Consider the following 13,402-nt stretch of genomic DNA (forward strand, 5'->3'; position numbering starts at 1 on the left):
TTCTGCCACACCAGCTTCCAAGGTAAACAGCCCCCGTAAGCCGCAGCAACCTCTGCATGTAGTGTTAGCTTTCGGTCTTTGGGTTGAACGTTGCTCAAGTTAATGCTCCGGCTTCTGACTGGTCCCAGGACTTTGCTGGAGCGCTAACATTAACACCATAAGCCCTCACTAAAGAATTAAAACAAGTCTGTTTCCACCGTGACCCACATTTTCATCTGTGACAATTTCCGATTTGCCACAGACGGTCTCCATGGCATTTTACTGTTTCACTGTATGTAATGCAGAACCTCTGAATTGATTTTCATTTACCAAGGACTTTTTTTGGATAGACCTGGTGGACTGTAATTAAATGTTCGCCTTGCCAACAGTAAATATGACAAGTTATGATTGACACATACAGATATTGGTTACAAGTGTACCTAATGTTTTGTCCTGGGAGTGTTGCATGTTATACAGTATCTTCTCCATTTGTGGCTTGCCGTGTCAGTTTTGTGCGCCCTGGCTTTTTTTTTTTTTTTTTTTTTCTTTGCTGAATGTGTTCTTTTCTGTGGGCTTTACTAGGGCTGCAGGAGATCCAAGCAGTTTGAATCTATGTGAATGTGATTAGATCCAGTCAGCACATGAGTCAGAATGGTGGACGGTGTATTGATCCTGGGTTGGCTACTGAGCTTCTGTCTTTCTTTGATAGTCCATTTATTTCATTGGCCCTTTTATCAATGTAACTTTAAAGTTAACATGCTAACAGTGACATATTTAGCATATTCGAACCAATCTGCTGCGCAATTTGGGTGATTGGACCCAAGCTGTGGAACCGATGTAATATGAGTTTCACTGTAGGGATATTAACCCATTAAAGCCGAAAGCGCCTGGCTCAACGGCTCCCCAAAACCTAAGGTCATCTTTGGAATTACCCTTGAGAACCTGAAGTTTTCAACACCTACAAAATAATGAATATCTCAGCCCCTGTAGCAGACAGAAACATAATCATCGTCTATATCACTGCCGTTACTCATTTCAAAGCTCCCGCGATCGATGGCGTCCGCCGATATGACTCGAACGAATTCCATAACATCCTCTGCGGGCTCACGACACCGTCACGTATATATTCTGATATTCTGAAATGTATTTTGTCTGCATTTGGTGCCTGAATACAGGAGTATACAATGGTGAGCAAATGTACATACAAAGATATTAAGGTGAATGTAAATTGCCGTTTTTAAGAAGTCAAGGTGATTTGCCTGTCAACGGCTTTAACCACCCACACTCCCTTGAGCCACAAGCACTCCCCACAACTAAGCTAACTGACGTGTATGTTGCCCATTGCTCTGATCTCCCAACTATCCAAGCTACGGTGAAGACTCAGCCTTCACAGCTCACAAAAGGCCTGGAAAAGCAGCTAACTTGAAATGGCAGCATGATAAATCTCACAGAGGGAAGCCGTCTAAAGCACAAGACAGTTTTCATCTTATTCAACTCAGGGATATGCCAGTAAACTACTTTTTCATCTGGAAGCAATGCCTAAGGCTCCTAAAAGCTCCTGTAAATAGTCTTGTCTTCACTCGAACCTTTTTTTTTTGCCCCCACGTCTCTCGGGGTCAAAATAAGTAAGTAAATAAATACATAAATGAAAGGAGCAATGAAACGAAATGTAGCTGACGTAACTGCTGCCATCAGGTTTACAGACCATGGAGAGGAAATGGGGGCCATACCTTGACAAGCTGAATTAAATTGTGCTGAATAATGGAAAAGTTGGCTTTGGGTCATTTTTCATGTTTAATTTCTGTCCACTAGGGCACAACAGTTGGTGCATGTGCGGTTACACCTCCTGTGCTGGCATCAGCCCAAGCCACTCAACTTTATTCCCTCTTTGATAATTCCTCCCTTGTTTAACCCCTCCCCTTTATTATTCAACGGCCAAACGTGTTTCCTTGTGTCACTGTTATCTTCATTCACTTTTGATTTTCCCTCCTTCCAATCTAATGAGACTAGAGGTGTCACCGGTAGTAGTGCTTTGCATTTCGGATTCAATTCTCGCTAAATACGCTCATGACTGTAATTGAGTGGCAACTGTAGTCTGCTAGAATATGGTCCATTGCTTGCCACGCCCCAATCCGGGCGAACCGGTAAAATGTTAAAACGTCGCATACGCATTGCATTCTACTCCAAAGATCTTACAAACACTATCATCCTTTGACTGTTGTTTCTATCCCATTATGTTTTCTCTTCTTGGGTACAGTTGAACACATGGTCACATGTTGACTAGCATGTGCGTAAAATGAACAGGCCTTTTTATTTATTTATTTTTTTAATTTATTAGATCAAACCAGCACCAACACTAGTAAGAGTGTTTGTGTGTTGTCAGGCTGGCAAACACTGTGCTTGTGGCAGGCTCGCTTACAAGTGGAAGTATTGTGGTTAGTGATTAAGTGACCAAAGTTGGGAGCATGACAAGGACCTCGAGACCTACTTCAGACTAAAATGCCATTACCACGTGAAACCGCCACACAGAATAAAAAAAAAAAAAAAAGCACACAAATGGATGTGACTGGATGACGCCGCAGTGGTTCAGTCTGTTGTATGAAGCCTTTTTTTTTTTTCTGTGTGCTTGTCTATTTGTCCTGCTAAATATTAGTTTCTTATCATGATTTTGTAGGTTAGGCTTAACCTTAAAGAATTTGGGAACTGAACGTGACCACTGGCTCTGTAATGTCCTGTTTTCAAACTAGTAGCAATCCTTTACAAGTATCCCCCCCATGGATTTATACAAGAATTTAGTTTCTCATACAGTTTTGTCATTGTTTTTTTTCTTTTCTGATTGGCATTGCATTGGTTCTATGTTTACAGTAAAAACAAGTAATAATAATGAATATAGGTCATCCTAACTTCTACCGTGCAGATTCTGGACACGAATGAGGCTTGACCGAGAAGGGTGTGTCGCTCCGTCACTGTGTCGTCACCATGGCATGGAGGGAGGCCTTTGGGGGGGGGGGGGGGGATTAAGGCTCAGTAAGGACCGGTGGCATCAGCCTGGATGAGCTCCAACAGTTTAAAAAAAAAAAAAAAAAGTCGAATGCAAAGAGAGTGATACAATGTAGATGTCAAATAATTGATGCACGACAAAATGCATGTAGGAAGACATTCATTAATTCCGTGCATGTAGGTTTCTTTTGCATTTCCCCACACTGGACGATTATGTACCTCACTTTTTATTTATCTACCTTACAATTGAATATTATAGACTGTGGATGCTTCAGTCTGGATATATTTAGTTCATAACATCACTACCTACCAACCCCAGTTGGTCGTAACTTACTTTAACAACCTAAATGCTGTGCGTGCGTATGTGTGTGTGTGTGTGTGCGTGTGTGTGCGTGCGCGCGCCTCAATATCTGGCCTGGAGTCGGTTGCGGAGGGATGCAGCACTGGATGAGTGTTGCCTGATGCTGACCCAGAAAGGACTGTGGATGTAATCAGGAGTGACTGCTCCCACGTTAGCCCACAACACTGTAACATACAGCTTTGTGTGTGGAAATGAACGCTTGTTATTTTTGCTTCATTTTCAAGACGGGTTAACAGGCTGCAAAATGATACGAAGGCAATGTGAGGGGTCCCTGCCGTGCGTGAGGAAATGATGCACCTTGTCAACATGTTTTCCTCCCTTTTAATACTCATTTATGCTTGTTGATGCGCGTATGCCTTTGTGTTCCCATCCTCTTTCTAAAATTAGACCGGCGAACAGATGTGGAGAGTTGAGTCCCTTTTGTATGCATGTGTTGCCAAATGTACTCACGCGCAAGAACACGGCGCGGTGTGTGTGTGTGTGTGTGTGTGTGTGTGTGCGCGCGTGTAGTTGTGTGTTCACACAACAGCTTGAGCGAGTCTTGAGTCAGCAGTGTGACAGGGTGACGGACGATTGCAAAACTGGGTCACGTGCCCTTTGATGGCATGAGAGAGGTGGATATGTGCAGGAGGGCGACTCGAGGTGGATGTTTGCGGTTGAAAGGCTGCTGCGAAGAAACAGAAATGAGTTGGGGGGTCATTAGCAGGGGATTACATAAGCAGAGCGGAGGCAAGGAGTGGAGGATGAGACGCTTGGACTCAGCAGTGAGATTAGGCTGCCGTTTCAAATGGGGAAAAAAATAGAACTGGTGCGACATTTTCAACCATGGGAGCTCATAATAAACATCCGAGTTAATTTCCCAGCAGACTCAAAGCAATGCTAATAGTTTGCAGCGACAAATATTCATGCGAATGTACCTGCGTGGCCACAGCTTGTTTCTGTGTTGAATTATCGGAACTATTTTTTGCTTTCTACCTATTACTCGTGGCAGTTGGTCAAACAATTCACAATTTATGAGATGAGAAAATAAGGTAAGTTGTGATTAAGTACAGATCTTCAGTGGAGATATTAGGGTAGAGCGAGGTATGATGTCCCCTGTCCATAATTCCCTCCCTGGCCACTAAATGGAGCAAGTTTTAACCTCAGCATGTGTTTGTGTCAAAAGTGTGTCTGATTTGAAGTTAAGATCATGGTTGCACATATTTCAAACAAATATTTGCAAATGTGATTTGCCACAGGCCTATTAATTTGAAATTGGCAATAATCAAACGGTTGTTTAAAAACAATCATTTATTTTGGGGTCTTGTCACATTTGTGTTTCAGTTGAACTTGGAGCAACGTCAACAATTGGAAATACAGTTTCATACTATGCAGCCATACCAAGTTTGTGTGGATCCAAATGACTTGTGGGAGTAGGGGGCGTGGTTGTAGTCTTGCGTGATTTCATTACCCTCCAGACGTGTTTACTTAGACATGCTTCTTGTGTACATAATATGTTCTGATTCAAATCATTTACATTTTCAAAGAAAATGCACATTTTTTTCTCAGGAGGTGCTCCCCCAACCCACTCTTTGCTACTGTAATCTACTGTACCGCCAGCGGTATGAGCAGATTCACCAGTCAACTGTTGTTCACTGTCTGTCCACTGTGCCCCACATCGTGAGCGGCATACACCCCCTGGTGGCAGTGTTAATGAACCACACCCACTGCTTGTATCCGCACATTTTCTCATCTGGAGACAAGCCCACTTGAGGCAGAAGTGGACGGTGGTGGACTTCCCCTTGGACGAGTCGCCAGCCGTTCACACACAGACAAATATTTCAATGATGATATTTGTGGCGCTTATTTTCTTCCATGCATTTCTTTGACACATGCCCAGCCCTTCACTCTCACTTTCCCATCTGCCTACAAAACGTTTTATTACTAGTCACCATTAACAGTCCCTCCCACATAATTCGATGTCTCATTTGTTTTTACACGTTTGGTGACAAGTTTGGCATTGATCAGTCTTCTCGCATGACACGTGTGGTTATGGAGTCTTTCTCTGTGTAAAAGTGCTGAAGTAGGTTATTAGCTGCAGGCCTGCATTAAATCCGGCAGCCAATCGGATAGCTCGTCACATGAGACTAATATGTTGGCGTTGAAATAATGTCTGTCAATGAGCAGAGCCCCCCGATGGAGCCGTAATTAACCTTATAAGTACTGGCTTCTCACTAGCTTATACATCAGTCCGACAATCACATGATGAGCTGCCGCTGACAGTAATTTGGCATCAAGGAGGTTAATCACGGTTCACTCTGGCTTTTAGTACTCCGTGGAGATTTTTTGCGTGAAATGTAAAAATATCATTGCGGCTTGCTCTACCTCTTTGGCTTTTCTCAATGATCGTTAGAACTGCGACGCCGTTATAAATCTGACATCAATCTCTTGGAGGTAATCGTCGAGGTGTGTCCGAAAAAAGTTCCAGGAGTGGTGTCACAAAAGGATATATTTCAAATCCAACCTACGCGCTACATGTTTTCCCCCTTCAATATGGGCCAGCTGATCAACCAGCATGTCTACAAAGGGATCCTGCGGCATTTGCTTTGTTCAATAGAAGAGGCGAGAGTTGTGGCTGGACAACCGGTGGCTGCTTCAGCATGACAAAGACTTCACTACCTCTTCCCCTCCTCCCTTGCATCACTTCCCAGAGAAACATCCTTAGCACACTAATGCACATAAATATCAACCCTACCTATGAGGGAAAAAAATCCAAAAATAGACCAAAAGTCAATTATCTGGCCTGACACCTGGGGTGGAGTCCCCCTGCCCCCCATCCCAAGCTCTGCCAGTGTCTGAGGGCAACTGTATTCATGAGCAAATGATTGACGCATCACTCGATCATGCCTTCTGTCTCTACAGTCTCTGATTGTCTAGTTTAGTCACGCTGCGATAAGTCAAGAAATAATTATTACAAATTAAATCAGAGGCGTAAGATGTAGCCAGAGAGGCACGTTTTCCCAGAAGATCTTTTAAATAATAGTCTATTGTCATGGAAAAAATACGGGGGGAAAGTATTTTTTTAACCACTGAAAACTTAAAATTTAAAGTTTTGCTCAAAACCAAGTAGTACCGCAAAGATTGCCATATCGGAGTAAAACACCTTTTAGAAATATTTGATGATATGACTTTGAAAATAAATTTCCTCAAGTCGGATACCGAGGGAAGTCTTTGAACCTGTACTCTAAAGAAGAAACAGTTTTGTCAGCGGAGATTTGGGCAGGGCACGCATTTATTGATAACACAAAATCATCGGGGCATACCATGTATTTTAATCCCAAAACAGACAGGAGTGGATACTTGCTCTGTTGCCTTGTTGATAAAGATTCCACAATCTCTGGATTGTTCTTGTGCGATTCATCTGTACCGATTTAAGGTTTGTTCACAATGATGACATCACCTCACCGAAAATCTCTTCAGTCGTGTGCCTTCTTTGTCTTTTGTTTTTGTAATGCTTTGTTAGTCCAGAGGGTGGCAGCAGACTGCGGTGGACTGTGAGTGCTGAGAACTCCGCCACACTGTTTTTACTCATCTGGCAGCTGTTGCCATGGCTACAGAGCGCAGCCGTTCCTGCAATATAAGATACGCATTTGAGGGACTTATATGGTCATATTAAGCTCAGAAACAGGCATGCTTGCGTACCTGCCGTGTGTTTGTGGAGCCGCTTAGTCAGAATAGCAAATTCACTTGAGTTAGTTCCATGCGCCTGTTGGGAGGGAGCTCGAAGGGCACAGCCATCTGCCCTTTCTCCAGAATTCCCAACAGGGTGGGCCCTTGTGGCTTTATGCATCATGCTTTGTGCATCTGTAATCCATTATCGCTACCTATTGGTAATAATAACATGCTAGCGTTTATGTGGCTTTGGCCCAAGATTTCTGCTGTTAAGGGTCACATGAAATCTTTCCACCTGTTCTGTGACAGGGAGAACATATGGTTAAGCCCTGATCAGAATAATGCAGAATGTTAACTGGACATAGCCACCACTGGTTGAATCAATTAAGTGGTGATTAGCCCTGGTTATCTGATTAACTGCGGCCAAGGATGAAGTCTTCACTTAAGAGATTGATTAGTCTTGACGTAGCTTGGCATAATTCATGGTTAAACCAAACTCAAATTACGGAGGGATTGAAGGGCAGAAATCCAACTGGCATTGATGCTTGTTTTCTGGCCATAACTTTACTTTGGAAAAATGTTATTCAATACGTTGTGAAGTGGCTCTGAATGAAATTAATGAGTTCACCTTGTCTTCTTATACGTTCAGTAATATTTTTTTTTCTTTTCTGAAAACAATGAGTTTTTTTTTCTTTTTTCATTTACTTTGAGGTAAATAAAAAACCCTCATTGTCTTAAAGAAAAGAAACGATCAAGCAATGAAAATCAGGCTTTTAAAAAAAAATGTTTATCTGTACAATATGAAATTTAGATCATTTCACCAGTAACGTTTGGTATGAACAACGTTCATACAAAAAACATCAAGATGACGCTGTAGTAATTGCTTCTAAAACACGCTGGCCTCACTTCACAATATCATGACTTTTTTGTTTGGTGCCTAAAGGCATGTAAATGTTTTTTTTCAGTCAAACATTTGGTTTCCACCCATCCCCACCATCGACGGATAGTATTTCAGTTAAGGCAGTTTTTTTTTTTCCCCCCCCGCTTGGTGTGAATACAGATGTCAACTTCCAGTGGATGGTTTGGCTGGTGCCTCCATTTCCTTAAAGTATAACCAATTACATTGAAGGGCTGGCTAGTGCCATGTCTGGCCTTGACTTGGTGAGTGTGGGAGCATTGGAGAGAGGGGGTCTTGGCAGTTGCAATTGGACATTCCTGCGAAGTACAAAACTTTTCACTCTTAATCTTTGTCAAAAAACGCACCCATGTTTTGCCTGACTGGCTGTTCTGTTCTCTGTGGCAAACTCCGTCCCGCTTTCACTTGAGTTCTCTCGTGGATTATAGCCCCCCTCCCCAGATCTTGTGGAAAATGTAAAACAGGTGTGCAGCCTTTGAAAGACATGTCTTATTTAATTATCGTGAAACAAAAGGAATTGGGGGCTGGGCGGGTTTTTCGGTGTGCCAAATGTTCTCTTAGCCAGGTCCTACTGCTTGCCTGATTCAGTCGAGCTCAAATAAACCCAGCAATGATTTTAGAAATTGCACCTGGAATTGTGCAGTTAACATATTGCAGCCGTGATGAATACTGAGGGGAATAAATGAATCTAACCACGTTACCAAATGTGGGCTTCATGTATGATGGTGTTATCTTGTATTGTGAACTGTATATATTTGTGCACGTTATCTCTATCAAGTAACAGGTTAGCTGGTTTCTTGTTGTACCAAAACAGACCAAGGTACATACAGTTGTTGTTGTTGTTGTTGTTGTACTACAGTAATTGTCATTGTAGTAGTAGTTAATGGGCTTACCGCCTTAAAATACTTGGCAGACATTTGAATGAACCGACTAGTTGCCTTAAAGGCTTAAGAGGACATGAGCCATGATTTTTTTTTTTTTTTGTACCCTTTTGAACATGAGATGCAGGTTGTTGTTGTAGTACGAAGGATAAACACCATTACGATTGATGCTACAGGAGGACTGACAGGAGGAGCATTAATCAGTTTGAAACCAACCAACTTGAAAATGAAATCCACATTATGTGGGGTTAGTAACTTAATTGGAATGAGTTGAAGGATTCCACTGTTTGAAGGAGCAAAAAGAAAAGACAATTAGGTTCTGATCCCTTTTTTGTTCCTTCAGGTTTTTCAATTGGCTGATGAAAAATCAACTTAACAATAACCTAAACAAAGGTCACAGCGACACAACAGCTTAGCACCAGTCACCTATCTTATTATTTGTGCCAACGACACCCAACAGTGCTGACAAAATATGTCAAAAAACAGTTTGGGGAAATTTGTTCCGCGAGGGATCAGGTTAGATTTTTTTTTCCATTTTGTTCAATATTCTATAATATATTGGGAGTTTTATTGTCATTCCATTGCAGATTTTCGCTATTCGCGGGCTGACCTGCGGTCCCTATTCCATGCTAACTGTACGTCAAAAATTGTAATCATGACCTTTATTAGATTCAAACAGGAACTCCCCCCCACCAACACTTGGCCTCTCCCATAGGTGGTTCATTTGGACGAGGGAAAATTTTTACCCATTTCGTATACATCATAGGGGGTCTTTGAGCCGTCTTTTGTCTAGTCCCTCACCTTGACCCTTTTTTCCTTGGGTGACCCTGCCACGGCATAACGCTGCATATCTCCTAGACACACACACTTTCCAACAGAAATAATAAAAACTGCATTCATCCATCCCAGGGTCACAATATCCGAATCATAAAATGCTGGCTTTATGTAACATTTCATCTGAACTCTCATAAAAGTGTAAGAGACAAGTTAGGCTGTAAAATAACAAGACTTGTAAACAATAAAATGTGTACTCACGTTTTAACTAATGGGGGGGTAATGAATGTGGGGCAAGCTAGGATGCAGCTGTATGAGGACTTCATGCAGTCCCTTTGGAGTATACATTCTGTTGTTATTCACTTCTATGTGATGCTGAGCAGCTGGACAGGAATACATGGAATACTTATTACCATATGAGAGTCTGGTGTCAGGTGTGCAAGGATTGACTTATGTCAAAAGTGGTCTCCATCATATTTCTCCTTTTGCCCTCACTGGTAGCCATTTATGGTGGCACAACATTCACAAAGAAAGAAAACATGCTTATGGAGCTAATCCTTTAGATGCTCACTTGAGCTCACGACAAATGACTGATATGTGTGGCCAGCATGTTCCAGTAATTTAGTCTCACAAGAATCAGTACGCCTCTCCAAGAGATTCCATGTACCAATTCAAAAGGAGTAAAGTCGTTTCAAAAGAATAAAGCACAATGTCTGTCCTCATAAGACCAATGTTCTTTTGCGCCACGTGCCTTTCTCAGTTCAGAGAGCTAGCATTTTGTCAAGTTGCCGATTTCTCATATTCAGTCTGGCCCACGCAGCAGCCACATTTTCTTGGTGGTTTAATATCCATCGCTGCTGTCCAGTAACCGGCGTCTGCAAGAGCAGGCTGCCGCCCGTGTGTGTTCGGCGCACTCTGTTGGCCTGAATGCTTGCCTGTGACCTGCGGTGAGGATTACAAGACTGCGATTTGTCTGGATGGGACGGCGCCAGGAGCAGGGATTCCTCTCAGGACTCGCTTTAAGGCTGTGGGGCTGAGACTCGACCTTTCCTCTCAGCCTGGCCTCCAAATGGCTGCATTCCCCAATTAAATGATGGATGAATGGCATGAAATTGATTATGGTCGGACGTACATGCAGATTCAACTGTACACTATTAGGTTGCATAAACCTACAGCTACGCTTCCCAAGATGTGCCGAACACTTCCTTGTACTATGCTTACAATATCAATCACGTTATTAAACACACGAGCACATACACAGTTTCCATGGAAACAGAATCCAGGGGCCTTTATGACTAGCTGTTTGCCCAGGAAAACCAAAGATGGCCTCAACGGCAATGCAAAGATGACAACATATTTGACTGAAAAGGGATACGTGGTGTTTCTTTGAAGCCACTGGCTTTATTTTTCGATGATGCACCGTAATTAGCTAATTCACATAGCCGCGTGTCATCTTCCATTATGAGTGCCATCGTTGTTTGTCTTTCGCACATGTTTAGCGTGGTCACTGTGGGCATTCACTGCAACGCGCACACAAAAACACAAACGGGCACACTTGCATACATGCACATTCTGGCCATTGAGTAGGCTAATGTGTTTCCGGGCTCCAGATGGTCAATCGGCAGGATGACTGATTCGCAGGACTAGCTGTAATGCTAGCAGTAAGAGTTCTGGCTAGCTGGCAAGCTGCAGAGGATGATTCTGCAACCAGCTGCCTCCCTTTAAGTGGAAATGGCAAGTGTACAATGCATGTTTAGTACTCCAAAATCAACCTGTTTACTCGAGTCAAAAACCAAAATCAAACCCAAAGTTTCACCGTGGTATTTTGTTTGTCGGATTTGTTTTGATGCCCTTACCATATGCTTTCCTGTTTGCGTCCACAATGACAGGAAATAAGCTGAACAAGGACCTGAAACACTATCTCAGCCAGCGCTTCCAGAAATCTTCGCCTGACCACGAACTGCAGCAAATTATCAGAGACAACCTCTACCATCACGCCGTGCCTTGTGAGTCCGCGAGCACCTCACACCTTGCTCCCGTACTTCTCTCGTGTCTCATTCTTCACACTGACCGCACACACTCCAATTCGCAGAGGAGAGCGACCTCAACATTGAGGAAATGACTCGTTCTAGCTGCGGTTCGAAAGGGAAATGAGTACATGGTGAATCGACGAATGGCACCTTGATGAAATGAAATATGCAAAACTATTTACAAAGCAGTTTTATAATGAAGTCTGTGGTTTTAAAGTTAATGTCACAGTTACAAAGGAGCTCGTATTTTCCATCAAGTGCTTGGTTTGTCCTGAAGGTTTCTCATCTGCTTGCCTTCTGATGAGTTTATTAACAGTCTACCACATAAATGACTAAATGTTTTCTGCTGGCTTGTTTCAGAGACTTTATCTGCATTACCTCCTCTGCCATATGTCAGGCAGACACTGCTAGTGCCGGGTGGGGGTCTTGCCGTAATGGCCATTTTTAATCACTGAGTCTTCCATGGCCTTCTCGTAAAAAGCCCGGACTAAAGCGTAAAGATGTTCCCTGGGCCATATTGCTTTGTTGGCATGCAATTGTCTTGCCGGAAATCATTTTCATAGTCCCAATCTTGTGCGCTATTACATGTATCACTGAGACAATAAATGGTTCCTTATACGCGTCGTGCGCGGCCAGCAAACGAAATAGAAAGGAAAGCATCTGTTGGTTCATGCTGTGTTAGCTCGGAAGTGTGATGGCGTTGCTGTTAATAGTTGTGAGAGGTCAACGTGAACGTCTGTCAGATGGGCATCTGTTGGTGATTAGTGTACAATGAGCAGGTGGACAACACCCCATTAAGAATCTGTGGAGGTTTCCCGCCTCAAAAAGGCGACCCAAAAAAAAAAAGTGGTCTGTGTTGGCACCATTCACATTCACAAACATACTACACAAGAACAGAAAATGTTCAGATTTGTTGATATATGTGTTCCCTTCACTTTTTAGCGGTGTAACTTGCTGAGCAAAATGTGGTTTGATCAGTGATCAGTGTGTTAATATGCAACATTTGTTATTTACTTTGTCTTAAATTACTCTGGGTTATTAGTTTACTTTTGAAGTTCTGAAATTGGCCGTTACCTGAGCCCTGAGCAGCTGTGATGTCATTTTTAGTGGACAAGTGGCAAAATGGCCGCCCTCTTAGATTGACAAAAACGGTTGCATTTTGCCGCTTAACTCATATTCCATGAACACAATATTAATCAGAATGCCAACTAGCTTTGAACTAGTGGGTGTGCATAGAACATATTCATGGAAAAAAAAAAAAAAAAAGTTGTTTAAGCTTAAAACACAGGTCAGTTTAACAACCAACGGCAATAGTTTAAAGCAGATATTTGTATGTTAACTCGGATCAAATAAAACACACTGTATTTAAAGTGAGGAATAGTGACAACTTAAATGCTTTGAAGTCCAAAAGTAGGCCAAGTAGGTAACTGATAGCGCCCACAAGTTATTCGTCACAATTGTTTCCACAACATAAAAGCCACTGCTCTCCCACCCTCCCCCCTTATCCAAGTCAGCCATCCCTTGTGGTCACCCCAAACGCGCATTCAGCATAGCCATTATCTTTGCCGACCCTCCACTCCCTCTCGCTCTCATTGTTGGCCCCCGACCCCAAACTCGTGACACCAGTGCTTCTTGTCCACCCTCCCTCCCTTGGAGCGGTCACTTTCTTGATCCAGTTCTCATTTGCCTGTGGTCAAGTTGTACTTGTGGCAGAAAAAATGGAGTAGGGTCTGCGGTTGAAGAGATGCGGGTAGCTTGATCTTGGCAAATGAGGGATGTGTGCCGACACTGGGCTGCTTGTGCTTTTCTG

General features: G+C 42.9%; 1 protein-coding gene across 6 annotated transcripts in view; it reads left to right on the forward strand.

The window, feature by feature from the left end:
* Window positions 1-13,402, forward strand: part of magi1b (membrane associated guanylate kinase, WW and PDZ domain containing 1b) — a 96,095-nt gene that overhangs the window by 24,680 nt on the left and 58,013 nt on the right. For all 6 annotated transcript variants that reach the window (XM_086041838.1, XM_086041842.1, XM_086041840.1 and 3 more), the window contains exon 2: window positions 11,452-11,568. In XM_086041838.1, the coding sequence (XP_085897964.1) occupies window positions 11,452-11,568 (117 nt within the window). The remainder of the gene's footprint in view (window positions 1-11,451; window positions 11,569-13,402) is intronic.

This window comes from Filicampus tigris, chromosome 9, assembly GCF_054856515.1.
Source record: "Filicampus tigris isolate MCC_2025a chromosome 9, RoL_Ftig_1.0, whole genome shotgun sequence".
NCBI lineage: Eukaryota > Metazoa > Chordata > Actinopteri > Syngnathiformes > Syngnathidae > Filicampus > Filicampus tigris.